The 22,526-nt window shown below is 38.7% G+C and overlaps 1 protein-coding gene across 1 annotated transcript; it reads right to left on the bottom strand.

Annotated features, from left to right (window-relative positions):
• Positions 1 to 8,974: 8,974 nt before the first annotated feature.
• Positions 8,975 to 22,450, bottom strand: ivd (isovaleryl-CoA dehydrogenase). The gene is made up of 12 exons (XM_057344642.1): positions 22,170 to 22,450; positions 21,048 to 21,137; positions 20,899 to 20,950; positions 16,516 to 16,685; positions 16,089 to 16,182; positions 11,943 to 12,073; positions 11,724 to 11,820; positions 11,559 to 11,652; positions 11,372 to 11,453; positions 10,269 to 10,373; positions 10,064 to 10,136; positions 8,975 to 9,777 (listed from the first exon to the last, which is right to left on the bottom strand). Exons 1-12 carry the CDS (start codon positions 22,296 to 22,298, stop codon positions 9,644 to 9,646), a joined length of 1,251 nt encoding a protein of 416 aa, XP_057200625.1. The 5' UTR covers positions 22,299 to 22,450; the 3' UTR covers positions 8,975 to 9,643.
• Between the last annotated feature and the right edge of the window lie 76 nt (positions 22,451 to 22,526).

Here is a 22,526-nt window from a genome sequence, read left to right as displayed (position 1 = left end):
AGTTCAGCTGAATCGTTCCCGTTTAGCGTCTCCCGTAAACACTTAATATTATCCACAAATTAATTCAGTTGTTCACTTTCTGGCTGTGTCATGGCTCTGCTTCATTTAGTCATGTTTTTCTTGGTCCTGTAGGCAGAGTCATGGCAAAGCCTTTGGTTATGTGTGGAGAGAAACATATTATTGTCCTTTTAACAATAATATACGTTCTCTCCAGTGTCTCGTCATTGGCCCCGCTCCTCTCGTTTCCTTGTTATCCTTCCCTGAGTGTTTTACTACCCACACCTGCCCTGTGTTAATTATCCCTCGTTTGTCTTTCCTATATATACCCTCTTGTTTCTTTGTCTTGTGTTGGTGGATTACATGTGGATGTTCGTGCCGTGTTGCGTCGTGCTCTCGTGTCTTTGCCTTGTCTCTCCCTACGTTTGTATCTTAAGTGAGTTATGTTAGTTTTGCTTTAATTTCTGTTTTGCCCCATAGCGGGAAGTTTTTCTTTGCCCTTTGATAAGTCTTTTGTTTATAGTGTTTGTGTGTTACACCCCCTCGTGGGACTTTGGTTTGTTTTATTATTTAATAAACTTCTCTGTTAACCCTTCACCTCTGCCTGCCTGCATTTGGGTTCTTCCACACACCTTCGGGACAGACATCCACCAACACACCACCGAACCAGCAGGCAAGATGGAGGCAAGGCGATCCAGGCAGGCCCATCTCCTCTGCCGGTCTGCGACAGGGCTACTCCGATGTCTTGGAGTTCGCAGATCGATTCTTCGAACCGCAGGGGAGATGGTCCATGACGAGACGGAGCAGATGGCCCTGTTCAACGGCGGTCTGAATGAGCCGCTGTCTCTGGAGGAGATGAGGATGCTGAGACCGCTGGGCTTCACGGACATGATGTAGGTATGCCATGAATCGGCCGGAGCCCAGGGTCTCAGCCCAACCCAATCCATCTCCCCTACCCGCGATCCCTGAGGGTCGCGTCATGGAGATCGGGGTCATCGGCATGGCCGCACCGTCCGCCTCTCCCCCGGCAGCTCCTCCTCCGCCCATCAGCATCCGTGGCTGGCGCAGACGTAAGGGAGTCGTGGGACTCCCCGTCCGACTCCTCCGGTACGGAGCTAACCGGGCTCCCCATCGCTTCTCTTCCAGCCGACCACACGTCCTGTGGGCCGGGCCAAGAAGAAGAAGCCGTGAGGAGGGGGATGCTGAACCCTGCCCAGCTGCCAAGTGAGTGCTGCCCAGTCGGTCGTCCCAGCCGGTGCAGCCGGGTCTCCAGTCCGGTGCAGCCGGCGTCATCGGTCCAGGGTCGCCGCGTCAGTGTCCAGCCGGCCTTCCAGCCGGCGTCAAGCCCTGTCCAGCCGGCCTCCAGCCGGCGTCAAGCCCTGTCCAGCCGGCCTTCCAGCCGGCGTCAAGCTCCTGTCCAGCCGGCCTTCCAGCCGGCGTCAAGCCCTGTCCAGCCGGCCTTCCAGCCGGCGTCAAGCCCTGTCCAGCCGGCCTTCCCGCGTCAGCCTGGTAGCCGGGGTCAAGCCCTGTCCAGCGGCCTTCCAGCCGGCGTCAAGCCCTGTCCAGCCGGCCTTCCAGCCGGCGTCAAGCCCTGTCCAGCCGGCCTTCCAGCCGGCGTCAAGCCCTGTCCAGCCGGCCTTCCAGCCGGCGTCAAGCCCTGTCCAGCCGGCCTTCCAGCCGGCGTCAAGCCCTGTCCAGCCGGCCTTCCAGCCGGCGTCAAGCCCTGTCCAGCCGGCCTTCCAGCCGGCGTCAAGCCCTGTCCAGCCGGCCTTCCAGCCGGCGTCAAGCCCTGTCCAGCCGGCCTTCCAGCCGGCGTCAAGCCCTGTCCAGCCGGCCTTCCAGCCGGCGTCAAGCCCTGTCCAGCCGGCCTTCCAGCCGGCGTCAAGCCCTGTCCAGCCGGCCTTCCAGCCGCGTGCCTGTCAGCCCTCAGCCGCTAGCTCCGTCGCAGCCGGCCCCTGGGAAACTCCAGGGCTCAACGCCGAGGACCCTAGTCCCCCAGGACTCCGCGCCCTCAAGCGCAGCCGGGGACTGGGACTTCTCCCCACCCCCATGGACTGCCCCCTATGGGCCCTTGTTTGGCCCCACCCCCCCTCCCATGTTTGTTATTTTTGATGTCCCACCCTAGTCCTGTTGTTGTTGTGTCTTGTCTGCCCTTGATTTTGTTTTCTTTGTTTTGCCTTGTCCTGTCTGTCTCCCAGTCTGTCTTGTCTCGTCCGTCTACCCCTTGGTGAGCACCTGGAGGTGCTCGTTAAAGGGGGGGCTTCTGTCATGGCTCTGCTTCATTTAGTCATGTTTTTCTTGGTCCTGTAGCAGAGTCATGGCAAAGCCTTTGGTTATGTGTGGAGAGAAACATATTATTGTCCTTTTGACAATAATATACGTTCTCTCCAGTGTCTCGTCATTGGCCCCGCTCCTCTCGTTTCCTTGTTATCCTTCCCTGAGTGTTTTACTACCCACACCTGCCCTGTGTTAATTATCCCTCGTTTGTCTTTCCTATATATACCCTCTTGTTTCTTTGTCTTGTGTTGGTGGATTACATGTGGATGTTCGTGCTCGTGTTCCTGTGCTCGTGTTGCTTCGTGCTCTCGTGTCTTTACCTTGTCTCTCCCTACGTTTGTATCTTAAGTGAGTTATGTTAGTTTTGCTTTGATTTCTGTTTTGCCCCATAGCGGGAAGTTTTTCTTTGCCCTTTGATAAGTCTTTTGTTTATAGTGTTTGTGTGTTACACCCCCTCGTGGGTTTTTGGTTTGTTTTATTATTTAATAAACTTCTCTGTTAACCCTTCACCTCTGCCTGCCTGCATTTGGGTTCTTCCACGCACCGTCGTGACACTGGCGTGCATGACAGTCCCGCGGACTTGAACCAATATACCGGAGTTATTTAGTTACAACAACAGCACACACTGAACTGAACTGCTGTGTGAAAAGAGAACTTATGAGCACGCGCAGCTCTCGTTCTAGAGTTGAGAGTCGGCAACAGTTTTCGGATCATTAGTTTTCGGATCACAAGAATAGTGCTCTATCAATGTTTTGTTTTGAAGGAGAAAATAAAACATATATCGCTGGACTCGGACGAGACCGACTAGAACATTTGCGAGACCAATGACCAAGTCCGAGACAAGTCCGAGTTCAAATACCAACGAGTCCAAGACAAGTCCGAGACCATTAAAAAACGTCTCGAGTCCGGACTCGAGTCCGAGACCGGACTCGAGTACTACAGCACTACCTACTGCTATTAAGATCTCAAATCTGTGAGAACAACACATAGACAAAACTACACACATAATGTCTATGTAAAATTAAATGTTTAAGGAACTATAAAACAATCCTTATGCAGCTCTTTACGTTTCAAAATGAAAAAGCCACAACAACAAAAAAACACTTAAGAGACATTGCAACCGAATCGCTGAGTAAGTGAGTGACCAGAACAGCCTGCTTTTGCAAACTGGATAATTGAAAACAATTTACTCTCTCGGATATCTGTTTTTGTCTTCCATTGTAAAATAATGAAGGATTAAAACAACATTAGGGCTAGTAAAAATGTTTAATTGTAAAGAATTGTATTTGTAAAAATAGTATATATATATATATATAAATATATAAAGTAGAAGAATATTGACTAATTTTGGATGTACAGAACATGTGAATTTCTGTGGTGTCGTTAGTTCAGACTCACAAATGACAGTTTGCTGCCAATGAACTGACAGAGCACAGGAAGTCGAACTCTTGTTAGTTGTTAAAGAGCGTTTCTTCAAAGGCATGAAAGACGCAGGGCAACATGCCCAGGAAATGGTGAGGGACGTCTTCTCTCCGAGTACATTTTTATGACAAATCTTGTTAAGATTACATTGAAGGAATCAACTCCTTTTCTGTCAGCATTTGGAGAGAAAAGTCAACAATGGACTGACTGGATTTCCAGCTGTGTAATACCGACCAGCACAAACAACAGAGGCTATATGTTCTGTTTTAGCACACCTTGTGTCGCGATCTGTGATTGCAGAGACCATGTGCTCCCCGAGTTTCAGACGTCTCTCAATCGCGTAAAAGATTTTCGTGTGGCTTGCGAACGGGCTTAACTGTCTTTTTAGTGCAAACATTTGAGCAGCGCTAATAGACTGGAGAGCTTCAACCTCTTCAGTGACCGCAGCTGTGAGGCAGAAAACAGCTGAAACTAGTTTTGGTGGCCACTCTTACCCCCCATTCTGTCTACGAACATACTAGTAAATTTCACAGCTGCGGCTCTGGCGCTGGACCAGGTCGTTTCTGATGTGTTTAAGATTGTCCACATGTAACAACTCTTCCTCTTCAAACATATGTGAGAGTTGGAAATCTCAGGGACACGAGTCCCAGAAGTATACGAATAACACGCCGATTCAAATAAAAAAGGTAATCAAAGTAGTTTTGATGTATAGGCTGAAGATTTTCTTGCCTTTGGGGATGAACAGAAGGGAGATGAGTTATTTCATACGAGCCATTGTGAGTGTGTATCTCAAATAACCAGAATATCATCGAAAATAATTATCTGAATAAAAATAACACATTTGTTTCATATAGTGTCACACAGTGAGCTTTTGCGTCTATACAATAAAAAAAGTGATGATTATAGTAAACATTTTTCAGTACTGCCATCACTGGAAAACAGTGATTAGTCATCAGCGATTAGTCAGCTGGCATTTGGTATTCACATTTTGGTACACGTAATAATTCAAAGAAACATGGATGAGCAGAAAGACAACAGGATAAATGATGAGCAACTAGTTTAATTTATCTGGTCAGATTACTCATAACTGTCGGCAAAATAATATTTTTAAATTTGGGTTGTATGAAGATTTATCGCATAGTAATAGAAAGAAACATGTGAATCAATTGTGAAACAATTATGCATCTACCAGTTCTATGAACCAGGTTCAGAGATAATAAATAATCTGCCATTGTTAACAGGCAATGTAAAAGACACAAAGCTGTATTTAAATGCTCTTCCATCTTCAAATTGCGGAAAGGCTGGAATACACTACTTTCTGAACAGATAAAAAAAAACTGGACATCACACACTTGCAGACTTTTTGAAAGTTTGCAGAGAAAAACAGGGCATCCCACACTACGCGATAAAATCTGCAGACTAGCGCAGACTTTCTGCAACAAGTCCAGACTGGAAATCTGGGCAAAATCTGAGCAAAAGTCTTGTAGTGTATTCCAGCATTAAGTGAGTTTGGCTCATGCACTGTAATATATATTCAAATTTGTTCTGGCATGCAAAATCAGTGTATTAAATCAATAGTGGTTATTATTTTATATCTTGTTTGCACCAGCTGCAGAGTCAATGGTCTAAAGAATGCATAAACACATGCATTCACACTTGTAATGTGTAACAATAAAATCATTACAACTTTGCCTTTACAAACCCAATCCTCCATATCAAATTTTCAGATTTAGTGTGAAACTAATGGAGAAGGGGCAGTTGTGTTTTACACTCCATGCTGTACAAATTCGGTAAAAGTGGTTCTAGTCCATTAATCTGAAAGTCAATTTTCTGTACTGACGCTGCCGTCTGTAATGGGATATCGCAGATGATCATGCTCTGCGATCCTAATCATGCACACATGTTTGATGGATTTCTCTCTCCCAGAAGGTGATAATTCATGTTAAACAGAAGTTGATTCAGTGAGAGATTGATCTGTGCTAAGCACATTTGACAATGAAAGTGGGCAGAACGTAATAGGAAATTATTTCTGAATCTCCAAACTCAACTCATGTTTCTTTTGACAAATTAAAGCCTAAAACAATTTCGCATTTCATTTTAATCTGCCACCTTTAAAGACGACTTTAACGGGCTATACAGTCCACTACCCTGCTCTTTATGAAGGCATTTTTTAATCTCTTTAACTAAGAAAAAGTCTAGTACACACTAGAATACTCTCAAATTCATTTGTAGTTAAACCGCACTTATTGAAATGCTATTTTACTGCCCAAAATCACTGCCTACATGCCAATCCTAATATTTACAGGGAGGCTAATATTTGTGGACCAATATATACTGTAAAAAAAAATATATATAGCATATATATATATGTATATATGTGTGTGTGTGGTGGGCTCTGAACCCGAAACCCATCTCTAATCTTCTTTACTCATACAGTCTTTTCATTTGCCTCTGGCTTCCACTTCAGGCTTTCCATCTATGTAATACCGTAATTACTGTCGCTTTATATTCAGCAGACCTGTGTGTTATTTTTATCCTTTCTTGATAGTACCATTTAGACCGTAGGTTATATTTTACTTTGTCGGTTTAATCAAAACATTTCGCCTTTTATCCAATGTTTAGGATGGGAACTATTTTGATGAACATGACATGTATGAATTGTATAGATTTTGTACAGATCAAGATTTCCTAAGAACCAGGCTTTTCGGTTAAATGAAACCAATGAAATGCTTAATATTTAATATTACAATTTAATATGTTTCAAATGGCAACCTACCTAACAGACTTCCTTAGGTAATTTAGAAATTATGATTTTAATTGGTTAGCATAAAATGGATCATCTAACATGATAACAGTGTGTGGGTTCTAAACAAGCAAGCAAATAGTCAACTAACCAATGCAAAACTGAAAATTAAGTACTAAAACAAATAAAGAATATGATGAACAAAAAATATTATCAAGCGAGTATTAATGCAAATTGATATTGTACTACACTATAAATGTGGATGTGCAAGTGGCTGCAAATGTAAGATAAAGAAATGACCCAATCACTCAATAACTGTTTTCTTTATGTTATTACACATTCATAATTATTTTATAACTTAAAGACAGACCTTGGATGACATTTAGGAATAGATTAAAGAACCAATGCAGAATAGACGAATCAAAGTTGTAAACGGGACAAATATTCATGTCAGCACATTATATCGCAATGAAACTTCACCTGCCAGGAATCAACCCCTTGACTCTTGTAAATACTCGAATAGTCTTATCAGATAAGATGAACTTCGTAAACACGCCAGTTTCACGCTGATGTTCTAGTGTTTTCGTCAGAGAACAAGCAGTGCCTGTGTAAAAGACTGCAACCCGTGATATCGTTACCAACAAACAAAAGATCAGACACACGAAACACCCAACTACACTCCAGGCGACGCGACGCGACTAACCAAAACAACGCACCAATTATAGCGAGCGCGTTCTTTCGGATTAGTTGTTTATAATGAGCGCATTCTTTCGTCGCGTCGAGATGTGATGTAGAGATGAATCTACAAACCCCGTCATTGTGATTTTTGAAACGAAACGAAAACGCGCACTGCTATGTAATACATTTACCATCAAGGTTTCGCAGTTGCCCTCTTAATTAATTAGCATTAATGCAATGGAGACAAAACGTAACTCAATATCGGAGAACACCACGATAAAAGTATCCATCTCAAACTTTACGTACAGAAAATCCCACACCAGACGAACATTGTCTTTTACCTTATTATTCGTGCCGTGGGTTTAAAAGACAGACTTCTTCGCTACACACTGTTTTGGTCCTGTCTACCGTCTCCTGTCATCCTGTGCAGTACACCTGGAATACAGCAGACACATACGAACTGACAAACACTTTTGCCATGGAGTTTATGTAACGCCACCATCCGCTTTCTATGGCTGTGACTCAAACCCCAGTCAGCTGTCTACCTAGATGGCATTTTTCAGCAGCTGTTGTCAGCTGGGGTGATCTAGAACGAACGATTGATTTCTAGAATTGCTGTTCGTATTTATTAAAGCCAAAAGTGCCCGGAACGCGGACGAGGAACGCGACATCGCTGGCCGAAATGCTGTCTAGTTAGGCAGCTCGCATGGTTTTGCGACACAACCCTTGTGTTGACGTATCACATGCTGGGATATCATGGAGTTTCTTAAAGGGCTACGGGCGCATTTGAAACAAAAACCATTACTGTTTTATGTGATGTTAATCGATGTGTGTTTAACGAAGCTCATTATAAGCGAGTTATACATTTTAATATACATGTAGGTGCGCACACACCAAACCCACATATAATAAACACGTTAAAAACTACTAACTTGGATTAAAAAGCTGTTTAATATTTTGTTAATTTATATGAGCTATGTTATATCAGCTTATGATCTTTTTAAGTGACCATTTATGGTAAACAATTATTTATTACAGCTATTTGAGCTGTTTATTTGTAAAGTATGCATATTCTTGTACGCCTGCTTTAAAATGTAAGCGTTTAAATGAGAAAAGCAATAATAAATGAAATAAATACATTCACCAATTTTGTACTCATTTTATTTTTACAGATGTATTTTTGCATGTAGTATGCACTTCTATGTATTTTAATGCTTAAATCAGCGTAGTATTTTTACATCCACTGTGCTCCAATTAAAACCACATTGCTGTAGAGCTCTCACTGTTAAAAAAAACATGAAATAAATACATTGCCACTTTTGCCAGATTTTTATAGATTTATGACTGAGGCAGGTGCTAGTGTGGAGCCAATAAGAACAGGCATCTTGTTTTATGATGTAGAAAGGCATGACATTGGAAGAAGAAAAAGGAACCGAGTTGTGTGTCTACAACCTATAACAGGGAGCAAGGAAAAGTGAGATGGATGATAGATGGATATATATATAATGAATGAATAAAGAACATGCTGGAGAGAGAAACAGATGATGGAACCTTATATCATGGAGCTGGAACCTAACAAATGTTCATAGTTGTGTGCATGTGAAAATGTTTTAATAATTTTCAATATATAAATAAATATATATATATATATATATAAATAATACACATATAAAATAAATAATTTATATCAACACATGCTGAAAGAATTGTATTTAGATAAGCAAAATCCAAGGTAAACAAACTTTGTATTATGAGCCGAGACAACCTTCGCTAACAAAACAAAAAACAGCACATTAACAAATGTCTAAAAACTGTGAGATACATATTAAAACACTTAATAAAAACACCAAAAGCAACAAAGATTTAAGTTGTTTATTCAAAACAATCATCATGCCAAACAACATCTGATTATTGTACAGACAAGAAATTATTAATCAGTAAGGCTGAAGTTTGATGTGTTCACTTCCTGGAAAATTACAGAATGTTTAAAGGCAAACATAATAAGAGAATGTCCAAACTACATTCATTAAATATCTTGTAAATTTTCTTCACAAAGGACACCAACAAGGTCACATCAGGTTAGGGTTATATGCAAAATACTTTACATATAACAATCGACAGTGATTTGAGAAGAGACAATTACCTCTACAGCGTGATACAGACACACCCAAAACATGTCAAAAGCTTCTAGGAAAAAGGAATTGTCAAAAGAGTGTGCCCCACCATAAATGCTTTTAATTCCAAAAGGGACAAAGTGCATTTAGGTCTGTTAAGAAGAATTTATTTTCGATCCTTTAGAAGTTTCTTGCAGGTTGACCAATAAATCTCTTATTGCGTTTGTTCTTGTGGTGTGACCACTTTGTGACAGTAGAGGATGTCAATGATTTTTGACATTTGAAGAAAACCGTCATGAAAAACAAAGCATTCTATTTTAGTTAAAGTGTCTAATGAGTCTCTAATGAAAACTTTAGCTTATGATTACGGGTGCTTAATAAGATCTGACACTCATTCGGGAAAATGCTGCTCCTATTTGAACATTGCATTGAAAGACCTGCCAATGATCAGTCTTCTGACTTCACTGGTTCCAGCTCCAATCTCATAAAGCTTAGCATCCCTTAGAAAGCGGCCCATTGGGTAATCATTGATGTACCCATTTCCACCTGTGGAAGCAAATAAGTCAACAAGGTTTTAAGTCACAACATCAAACTGCAAAGAAAACCAAAGACTTTAAACATGGCATCACATCAGGCAGTACTTTGCCACGTGCCTGATAAGACACATTTAAAAGCAGCATCTACTCAATACATGGCAACTAGTTGAAGTTTGACTGTTTATCCACCTGGTAATTCACTGCAGCAACAAGAATGAATGAAGATGGAAGGGTTTGGCCCTGACAAGAGGAGCTATTTCTTTCAGTTTCTGCTGCGCTAACTACTAGGCACTCACCCAGGCATTGAATCCCATCCAAGGCAACTTGAGTCGCGTTCTCAGCACAATAAAGAATTACCCCAGCGCAGTCCTACAATAACATCACAAATCAATACTGCTACTACGCAGTCTGGAACAGCTGCATGCATCAGTTCCAGGCCGACACGAAAACATTATGAAACTAAATCAGACAAATAAGGAAAACTGTTTAAAAAGCTCTTACCTTAGCACTGAAATGGCCTTTGTCACAAGCGCGGGCAACATTGTATAAATACTGCCGACACGAACTAAGCCGTGTATACATATCAGCCATTTTTCCTTGCATTAGCTAGTCAACAGACAGAAATGATTAATTTTATAGGTGACAAATTCTCAGGGAGATTATTAGGGCACTAAGCATTTAAGATACTGATAATTATTTAATTGTTTATGTTAATGCCTATTATTACAACCCGGTCTCATGAATTGCGTATAAATAACACGCTGTTGCATTATTGTGTAATACGTACGCCAAAGTTAGATTTTGCGTGCATATCATACGCCAATGTTTGCGTGCACCTCGCTGGAGAGCAGCCATTTTGAAACGTACATGAAGAGGAAACACTGAAATAATTAAAATAATACTGTTAGGTTTAGGGTTTGGGTTAGGGTAGAGGTTATATGCATGCACGCTAACATTAGGTTTAGGGTTTGGGTTAGGGGACAATTTAATAATTGCCGGTTAATATGCACGCGTGCTAAATTGGCGTATTATATGCACGCAAAAATAGGCGTATCATATGCACGCAAAATCTAACTTTGGCGTACATATTACACGATAATGCAACGCGCGTGTTATTTATACGCAATTCATGAGACTGGGCTCATTATTCTGCACTTTCCAGACTCTCCTTCCAAGACAATTCATTAACTCTTTCTCCCTTCTCGTCACAATTAAAACGTTTTTTCCTCAATTTACATCAGGGGTACTCAACCTTTTTGACTCAAAGGCCCCCACTGTATTCAACAATACTTAAAGGCCCCCCTCCCACACACAAAAACTCAAGATTTCTACCCAATAATATATTTTAGAGGTTGGCGTTAACTGGAAAAATGTTAATTCATTACAAAATGACCAAATTATAGAAAATATCTTGGTTTTAGTTTTTCTTTTTTTTTAGTTTAAGTTTAAAATATTAGTCAGCTTGAGGCCCCCTTGAAAGTCAGCAGGGCCCCCCTTTTGAGAACCACTGATTTAGATTATCTTCTTGTGTACATAATCACTTTATAAATAAACAAAATAGCATTCAAAATGGAAAATTCTCACACAATTGCCTGAAATCATACCTGAAAGAGGCCAATTTTCTGTCCAAAGGCTTCACGAACATGTAGATAGGGGATTGCATGGTCCAGCACAGCCTGCATTATACTAAATTGTCCAACATATAAACGTAAACATTAATTATTCAACAATTCACGTGTGATTGTACACTTTCTCTCAACATGTATTTGAAAAAAAAACAGAACAAGTTACCCAACAGGTCCAGCAGCCAGTACCAGTCTCTCAAGGTCCAAACCACTCATCAAAACATATACACCTTTGTTTAACGGGCCCAATACGTTTTCCTCTAAAACCACGAGAGAACATTTTAGAACAAAATCACAATCATGCATAAAAGACTCCTGCACATTCACCCACCAGGAACCTTGCAGTCCTCAAAGACAAGTTCACAAGTGTTGGATCCCCTCATTCCCAGTTTATCCAACTTTTGCGCAGTGCTGAATCCTGGCATGCCCTTCAAAAACCAACAGCAAGATCATTTTTGGAGAATGCACCCTCACTGAACCAAACAAAATATAATACAGCTCTCATATAAGTCAAATCTTTTTACCAACTAAGAACCAGATCATCTCTAACCTTCTCGATGATGAAAGAGGTGATGCCACGGGCTGCTGCTTCTGGGTCTGTCTTAGCATACACAATAAGAACATCCGCATCGGGTCCATTCGTAATCCAGAATTTATTTCCATTTAACACATAATGGTCCCCTTTACAAAAAGATATACATTTTAATTACACACACTGAGATGGGCACAAATACATCAAAAAGTAAAAGTAGTTACAAATTACAAATACTTACTCATAAAATGTATTTAAATAAAATACAAAATACTGCTGTGATACAAGTAAGAATACAAGTAATTTGTCATTTGAAAATACAAAAATACAATATTTTTTACAAGCAATCATTTAAAGTGCGAGAGTAACAGTGGAGTTAGATACAAAGAAGAAAGAAAGAAAAGTTTTCTAAACAGCAGTCCATCAAACACTCAGATTTTAGCAACATACTTACATAAACATGTATGCCTTCACGTCATTTTAATATTATCATCATTATTGATTTATCTCATTCTTCCACGACCAAAGTCCGTTTACGGAAGTCGTGCCACTCGGCGGCCATGTTTGCAACGCATCTGGGCAGTTAATAGCAAGTCCACTGTCCTATCTACTTTAATGGGGGAAGGCAGATATTTTTTTAATCGCTATCAAATATCACAAGTAAACAGCATATGTCCTATCAATAATTAAACCTGACATGAACTGTACCATAACTTGTGTTTGCCAAGCTTAAATTGCGCTAAAAATCACCTTTTTCAAGATCGCTTCATCTACTGTGCATGTGCACAGCCTGGCAAACACCTCACGAGAGCCCCGCCCCAGAGAATCTTCAGTAAATACTGATTGACGATTGGCTCTTATCACTGGAGGGCAGAGGTGGACGAAGTACACAACTTCCTTACTTGAGTGAAAGTACAGATACTACTGGTCAAATATTACTCCACTACAAGTAAAGGTTGTAAAGACAGATTCTTACTTAAGTAAAAGTACAGAAGTACGTGCTTTTAAAAGTACTCAAGTATTAAAAGTAAATTTCCTTTACGTCAGTTGTGCATATTTTATTGTCATATACCTTATGCCTCTGAAGCAACCTACTGAATACACTGAGTAGCTCACAGTATCAGTTGTATTAAAGGAGTAGTTCACTTCAAAATTTGCCCCCATTGACTTTCCATAGTAGTTTTTATTCCTACTATGGAAAGTCAATGGGGGCAAATTTTGCAGTGAGCAACTCCTTTAAGAGCTTTATATGTTTAGCACATACAGTATATGTTTAGTTTAGATATAATCCTGTATGATCATTTAGCCTAATTATCCTCATTAGCCCCCTAGGCCTATATGTATTAATGAGCAGTGTTTTTTTATTTTGTATATTCCTTTTACCAGTTTTAACAGCAATTTACCAGTAAGTAGTAAGGTTTTTGTAAATAGTTTAGTGTAGAAGCCATGTGTTTGTTGGATTTATTACCATTTGTATTACCACAATTTAACTACAAACATAAACTATAGCTAGTATAATGAAACTATGGTATTTTTAGTTGCTGTGGTTTTACTAAAAATAGCTTAATTGGAGTATGGTTACTATATATAGAAAATGGTAAATTTGTGGATACTGTGGTTTTACTGCAAATACCATCCCTGCTGAAGAAAAACAATGAATTTTTTAATTAGAATGAGATTTTTAAATAAAATTCCTCTTTGTAGTGTGTTTGGGGTTTTATTGCAATAGGATTTATCATCCCACCAATAGAATCCATCACATGCAAGTAGATAACAAGTATCCATAGTACAATTCCCATTATAACCATTAAATCCATTACATTTTGTTGTATTTTGGGCAGGGTTCTATTGTTCTTATACAGATATACAGGAACACTTCAACTATAGTTACTTAAGTAAAAACATCATTCATTTTCCAAATCGCTTTAAATGATATAGCAGCAGATCAGAAGTTAACACGCACACGTAGCTCAAGGTGTATGTGATGCTTATTTACCGTTTAGCCGTTATGCCGATCATTTTCATGACAATGTTTCTACGATCTTTGACTGATCGTAATTCACAGATGATTACACCACACTTTAACATGTGCCTTTTTCGTCTTTTATTGTTCTATTTGTCAATAAAATACCACCATTGATAGCGCAATAGAGCGCTATCAATGGTGTAGCAGCGCCTATACGTTTACATTAGTTTAGCGGGAAGATCCCAGAGTTGCCAGATTTGCGTAAAAAAATCCGCCAAATGGCCATTCAAAGCTTGCCAGAAAACCGAGAGCTTAGAAAAGCTGAAATACTTGGCAACAGTAAAAGGTCCTGGCAGTTCGCAAGCCAGATAAATTGCGCACACAGGAAACCCGCTGCATAGAAACCATTTTCTACTTTTGGACCTTTTTATAAATGTAGTGGAGTAAAAAGTATGATATTTGTCTTTCAAATGTAGTGAAGTTAAAGTACAAGTACTCCGAAAAAATAATACTCAAGTAAAGTACAGATACTCAGAAAAGTACAGTACTCAGGTAAATTTACTTTGTTACTGTCCACCTCTGCTAGAGGGCGGACTTCCTTCGCTAGAGTGGCCATATTGAGCGTTGCATTTCTCCCCATTAATTGTAATGGCAGTATAATATCTTTGCCGCGACCCACCTGCAATTAATCAGAATGTTATTTTTTGTAACTTGAACCACCTGCCCACGGATATAACTGCGATCCGGCATCACTAGACAACACAGGTCACTCTTTAGCTAGCAGATAAATTCTAGCTATTTGTGCTAATCTTTTGTCCTATGACTTTCAGTGAATGATATCTGATACTTTACCTTAAAGCACTTTGAGCACAAAAGCAGTTTCTTTACTTTCTTTGCTTAAATCAAAGTACCGCGAGAGTGATTGTAAAAGGTTGCTTTTGAAACACTCTCGCGATACATTAAGACAGGTCTGACTTGGTTGAAAAAACAATCTAAACTTCTAATTCAGCTAGTGGGTGGGTTACCCGCGATTTTGCTAGCATTTACAGGAACAACATTAATGTTTTGTCCTTAAGTTAATTAAAAATTTCTTGTTTTTAACAACTGTTTTTAGAGTGTATAGCATTAAAAGCAAACGGCATAGTATGTTTTATAGACAAATGACATCTACATCTTCTCTCAGACAAAAAGATGATTAAACTGATTTCCCTGGAAACAGTCAGGTATGCATGTAGAATCACTTTAAATCTAGCAATGAATGTCTATCTGTTTTTCTACAGCACATCAATAACTTCTACATTTTTAAAGGTATTAAAGGTATACTTACATATGCCTTAAAATATTATATTCTTAAATATTTTAAGCAATTTAAAGGGATACTTCACCCAATAATGAAAATTCTGTCATCATTTACTCACCCTCAGATTGATCCAAACCTGTATAAATTTCTAGAGATTCTAAAGATATTTGGAAGAATGTCAGATCTCATTCCCCATTGACTCTCATAGTATTTATTTTCCCTACTATGGCAGTAAAGGGAAATGAGATGTGAAGTATCCTTTAATGGAAAGAAAGATCATCAAAGTCTAGAACAGGGTTCTTTACTGTTTCATAAAATTAATTTTAATATTTTTTTATATTCGTGTTCTGCTTGCATTTGCTGTGCCACAAACTGTTTAGCTCAAATTATTATTGATAGCTCAAATTTTATTACATATTTCAGTATCAAAATTTGCCCCAGCACTTTCGGAACAGTGGTGCAACCACTGCCTGGTGAAGTTATTGTAGGCAATAATAAAATGACATATTTGAAAAAGTATTTAAGTATTTTGAAATACAAAATACAGTCTCTCAAAGTATTTAATTACAAATTACATTTGACTTTTTTTGTTAAGGAAAATACAAATGACAAAATACTCAAAAGTAATTAAATATGTATTTCAAATACATGTAATTAAAATACTGCCCATCTCTGACACATATGTATTGATATAAGGGTGCATCAATATACCTTTTATTGTATTACCTAGTTGTGTAATCCTGAATAAGTCAACTGATAAATATATGCATATGAATAATAAAATATTTGGATATGTAACCAGTTATGACACATCTATGATAGCAGTGCTTGTAATAACAGCGCACAGTGATGATTAGTAATACAGTAGCACACCGAGTGTTAATAGAGGGTGAGTCACCTTGTTTTCTGGCTGTCAGTCTCATGGACACCACGTCAGAACCAGAGTTGGCTTCACTCATGGCCAAAGCTCCCACATGTTCCCCTGACAACAACTTAACACAAGTCAAATACGCAATATTTTAGCGACTCTTAAGAAAAACACAATCCTGTCCTATTCTGATATTTATACAACAATACACAATCACTAAACTTAGAAGCCTTGTCAATAATAAAAATATTTGTATTCTAACATTGTGTACATTTGTATCTTTCTTTATTAATAAAATGCCTTTTCATATTTGATCTCAGGAAAATACAAATGAAGTCTAAATTAAGTAAATTATGTTTGTTTATGGCATCCCAGTGTTATCGTTACGGAGAATGCTACTGTACAAAGTTAATTCTGATAAATAATCATAATATTTGTAAAAAGTTTGGAAGCATACTTTTTGCATGTACTTTTCCTTCTGTTTCTGGTTTGCATGTCGAACCATCTGATTTATGCACAGGTTGGAGTGAGCTCCATAGCTGAGTGCAATAGCTCCAGATATTCGGGAGATCTCTTCCATGACAATCACATGATCCAGATATCCCATTCCTGTTCCACCGTATTCCACTGCATACGTGGACAAAAAATCAGAACCCTTATGTGATAGACAATGAAACAATAGAAGCTGTATGTGTTCTTATAAGGGCACTCAGTCACAACATTAGGTGAAGGGTATAGATTGACTTTTGTGAAACCTGTCTGGAAAAACACTCATCTTTCCAGTGGATGCTTAAAGGGGTCATATGGCGCGAATTAGTGTTGTCACGATACCAAATTTTTTACTTCGATACAATACCTAAGAAAAGTATTTTGATACCAATACTAAATCGACACCATGCAAAAAGAACATACAGGAAGTAATTAAATAAAAAAATGATGAAACATAAATAACTTAAAATGCTGTTATTTTATTTGTTACTCTTACAACTTACAATGTGTTGCTGCCTTGCTTTTTGAGCATGTCTTCCCCCTTATTTAAAAATAACATGTAACAATAAAATAACAATAACACAGACCTACATATGAGGTATCAATTTATGATACAGTCCTAAACGTGTACCTGTCTCAGTGTTTTCTGTCTGCTAAGGTGAAACGAGAAAATAAACGGTTTAAACTTAAATTAATCTACATAAATACTAGCTAAGACCTTAAAGCATGGTTAAATTCATTCACTTCAATACATTACAATTCATTAAAAACATCACATAATGCATTCAGAAATTAACTAACAATAAATCTCTTTTTACAGCATTTATTAATTTGTTTATGTAACTTAATACAAATCTAGTTGTTTATTCATATTAGTTCATTGATAAATGTTAACAAATACAACTGTTAATATTTTAAATGGAATTAAATATTTATTAAATAATTAAATATTTATTAAATCCGTTGAAAAGAACCATTAAGATGAATAAATGCTGTAGAAGTATTAGTACCCATTATTAGTTCATGTTAGCTAACTAATTTTTAGAAATGGAACCTAGATGTAAAGCGTTATCATTGCTGGTAATGTTGGCCTGTCACAAAATAAATGATAAAGCATTATTCAGGCTATTGTTATCATTCACATAAGCTACCTGTCACTTTTAAAGTTCTTTAAACGGGTTGGGATGTCTGTTGGTGAAATGCTTTGCCAAGCTGATCATGTTGAATACGTGTTTTTCTGTGTCTTTGGTGTGTTATAAGTTGCCCATGCATGTATTAGACACGTAAAATTGCAAAAATGAAAGTGTCGGAACAAAAGATGCATTCTATGCAGTCGTGGCCTGATGGTTAGAGAGTCGGACTCGTGACCAGAAGGTTGCTGGTTCGATTCCCAGGGCTGGCGGGTAACGACTGAGGTGCCCTTGAGCAAGGCACCTTACCCCTACTTGCTCTCCGGGCGCTGCAATGATAGCTGCCCACTGCTCCGGGTGTATGTGTGTTCCACTTGCTGTGCGTGTGTTTACTACTCTCTGGATGGGTTAAAAGCAGACGTCACATTTCGGGTATGGGTCACCATATCTGACTAATAGGTAGGGCTGTGCGATTTGGGGAAAATATCTAATTGCGATATTTTTGACAGACATTGACGATTTGATTTGCGATTTTAACTTTTCTAATTCAAGCTTCAGCTCAATATTGTTGTGTGGAGCACAGTATGGGTATAGTTACCCTGCTGAAAGAAAACAATAAAAAAAACATTACAGAAATTCTAATTGTTTCCATTAAAACCATTACAAAATTCATTTTTGTAGTGTGTTTTGGGCATTATTCAAATAGGGCTTACTGTTGTTCAATTGTTGTTCAATTTCCAGATTACATCACACCAATAGAATCCAAATACCAGTGTACACTATTATAGTTTCCATTAAAACAAATACAACTCCCATTGTAACCCTTAAATCCATAACATTTTCTATTGTGTTAGTGAATTTTTAAAATAGTTAATTGGTAACATAGGCTGATTTATAATTTTTTAAGTATGTGGGATCTTTTAAAACCATTAGAAAATGTGCTTAATTTCATCCAAGTGAAATTAGCAAAACAGTTAGATATAATTTACATTTGTTTGAAACGCGGAGATAGGCGTGAGTTGACACGGGGTGAGCGCGTGCGTCAAGCCTCGTCCATATTGCCAGATGCCCGTGTGGAGCCGGACTCAAGTACTATAAACGTCCTTACGAAACAGGTTGTGTGCGCATCAATTTTAAACGGCTCGTCCGCGAGACGCGCAACGCGGGGAAGAGTCGCGCCAGTATGACACAGGCTGTGTGTGCGGTCTTCTGAATTGGACGGTTCTTTAGTATTTATTTGCCTAATATGATCGATCTGTGTCACGGTCCCACCGTCTTGTTTATGAAATTCTAGTCAAGTGGCGGGATCGGGGCAGAGTCCTTAGGTTTTATGTGAGAAAACCATGAGTTGTTTGTTTTTACTTATATGTTTTCTCGTGTCTCGTCATTGGCCCCGCTCCTCTCGTTTCCTTGTTATCTTTCCCTTAGTGTTTGATTACCCACACCTGCCCTGTGTCGTTATCCCTCGTTTGTCTTCCCTTTAAATACCCTCTTGTTTCTTTGTCTTGTGCTCCTTGATTGTACTGTGTACCTCATATGTTGTGTCGTCTTGCTGTGAGTACTTTGCCTTGCCCTTGTTTTCCCCTATTATGTTTTTGGTCGTGGTTTTCTAGTTAGGTTTTAGTTGTTCCTGTCTTTTCATTTTGCCCCCACGTGGGAAGTCTTTGTTTTGTTTATACAGATTTCTTAGTTTCGTTTTTCCTCCATCGAGGGTATTTGTTTCTGTTTTTGTTATAATAAAGTCTTGTTTAACCCCTTCACTGCCTGCCTGCGCTTGGGTTCTCTTCTCTCCACGCCACCTTTTGTGACAGATCTGACTCTGCAGATGCCATAATAACACACACTCTCTCTCTTCTGCCTTCTGTTTGTTTGTTTTTTTAATGACGGACGTTTACGCAGTTGGCTAGGGCAGTGCTGATTAGGCATAACGGGGGTGCGCTCACTCAGTTGGTTAGCAAGAATGCCACTCGAAGCGGGCTTGGAACAGACGCGTTTCCTATTTTTCACATCGCTTCCACATCGCAGCCTCTTGCGATTAGCAAATCGCAACGTCTCACATTGCGATTGCGATTCGATTTCGATTAATCTTTCAGCCCTACTAATAGGTCACTTTCACTTAACATAAGACTGGCACATTTTTCCATACCTAAAAGCAAGAATTTTCCTTCTAGAAGTTCAAATAGGGTCGTCGCCTTCAAGTTACAGCCTGTAGGCCTAAATAAATTCGCACGGATGCTTTTTTTGTTTGTTTTAAAACGCGCTGTAATTCCTTACCTTAGTTGAAATAAATAGGCCTACCTTATTTATTGATGCAAATCCAATGCAAAGCTAAACAAGACAGACACTGACCGTGAACGACAAAGAAAACAATATTTATATGCGTGATCAGCAGAATATCTTCCTCAGATGACTGTCACGTAATCAGGGAATCAAGCACTATGGCTCCGTCTTTGTTGCGGGGTATTTTTTAGGATCTTAACAGTCGGCATGAGGTATCAAGCCTGTTTACTTTATTTATTATCAACATTATAAACAATAAATTCAGTTATTTTTGTCAGATCTGGGTTTTGTTACCGGGAGTTAGAGAAGAGCAGCGCGTTTTCTATGCTGTCGGCTTGTTAACCGTTGGCTTGTTTAACAGACTTTCACCAGACTAAAATAGACCTATATGCTTGTTTTTCTTATCAAGAACATGTAAAACAAAATAAACAAGATAACCATACAGTATATCACAGACTGTCGATATACGTTGCGTTTTGTTTTGTCTGTTTTCTTTTTGTATTATACCGTTCCGCGCAGGTTTAAATGCAGTTTTTATGTATTTTTCTTTTTTTTTCAACATAAAAAAACGATATACAGGATATAATATTAATGCACTATGAATATTTAATGATAATTATAAGCTTGATGTGAAATTGTGACTAAATAAAAACGTAACAAATTACGTCATTATTGGTTTATTTAAATTAAGTTAATATTCGAATATTCGTTTTTTATGAGCTCAAATATTCGAATATGAAATTATTGAAAAATGCCTAATACAAACATGCACGGTATGTGGAAAATACAGCGTTTTTGAACCTTAAATCGTGTATACACATTTCATTACATCTAAAACAAACGATAATATTCGTTTAAGTCATGTCATATGACCCCTTTAAGGCATAGAAATGACACACTTCCCCTTTAAGAAAAGCTAGTAGGCCTGTAAATAGTCCAACCTGGAGCAGTGATTCCAAGCAGTCCAAGTTCCCCCATTTCCTTCCAAAACTCCTATAGCAAAAATACATTATCCTCTTAATTTACCACCTTAGATAATTACAAAAAGACTCCTGAAGAACTTTGGAATATGAAGTGTAAAGCAATTTACCCTCATGCGAGGAAACTCGTTTTTCTTGTCAATCTCATCGGCATGGGGAGCGAGTTTCTCCTGGCAGAATCTCTGAACAGTCTGTCTGAGCTGGTGTTAAAAGGAGATATGACACACACACAGGTTGTGACACATGACATCACACAGTAGTTATAAAACATTGGATATATGCTGCTTTCAAATATTGTGTTAGGTCTATCTAGTCAAAGATTGACAACATCTGCAGACATGTAGTGATTTTTGCCAGAAATCTCAGCCATCTTGCACATCAGCTCTGAAAACTCTAATTGTGAAAGAAATAAAATCAATCAAGCAGCAATGGTGCAACAATAATGAAATATATCTGAAATAATCATTAAAAAAAGAATGCTTTTCCAATGGCATCACACAATAAAACGGAAGAATTAAATATATTAATACTATGACATGAAATATATTTTTGTACTTGTACTTTGTACTTTTTTTTGACGTGGTTACCATTGTGACAGCTATGTTTAATGCAAATTTAGAAAGAAAGTAAATCTGTTTAATTCAAATTTAGGAAGAAAGTAAATCTATTTGAGATAGGGCTGTGCAATTAATCGAAAATTAATTGTAATCGTCAATTTTGGCTTCAACAATTACAAAAACAAAATAATCGAGGTAAAACGATTATTGTGCCACATTCCATTTTGCAAGGATCCTCTCTTTTCTCGTGGTATAAATCCACAGCGCACCCCTTTCCTTACAGTGGTTCAGCTGTGCTCTTTCTTTACATTTATTTTTCAGTTGAATTCACAGTTTAAAAGCAAAGTTATTTATTTTCTATGTTGTTTTAAAAGTTAATGAGTAATCGTGTTAAATAATCGGGATCTCAATATTGGCCAAAATAATTGTGATTATTTTTTTGTCATAATCGAGCAGCCCTAATTTGAGAGCAACTTGGCCAATGGGATAGACATTATCATTTTAAAATATTTACTGTATGTACTATGACAGCTAAAAATACGTATTTGTTCTTGAATTGTGTCAAAGGTCACCATGTGAGATGACGACACAGCTCATACTTCAAAGATTTGTAAATTACTGTGACTTAAGCAAGAAGCCCTGACATGTTGGCTTGCAGTTATGTATTTGGGATACCTGGATCTGCTCGTCGGTAAGACCGTTGACGATGTCATCTACTGAAACAGCCCCAGCGCATCCGCGTCGCGATAAACTAACATTTGCCACTCTCTGACACACACGCAGCGCTCTACTGGCAGCAAACATTTTAGTAAACCGTAGTGACTGCCAGATAAGAAAGAACACCAGAAATAAATAAATGCAGTGAATTACACAACTGCACTTAGGCAAACGAGTGTGCAGAAAGGGCAAAATCACAAACTCTGTTCTCCTTCTCTTGTGTTGGTGGCGTTCGTGAATTATTTCAGCTTTGGTGCCACCTACTGTATGGAAGAACAAACTACGCCTTCCCCACGAAAAAACAAATCTCAGGGA

The sequence above is a fragment of the Triplophysa rosa genome, linkage group LG10 (genome assembly GCF_024868665.1).
Source record: "Triplophysa rosa linkage group LG10, Trosa_1v2, whole genome shotgun sequence".
Lineage (NCBI taxonomy): Eukaryota > Metazoa > Chordata > Actinopteri > Cypriniformes > Nemacheilidae > Triplophysa > Triplophysa rosa.
This window is presented reverse-complemented; position numbering and strand designations above follow the sequence as displayed.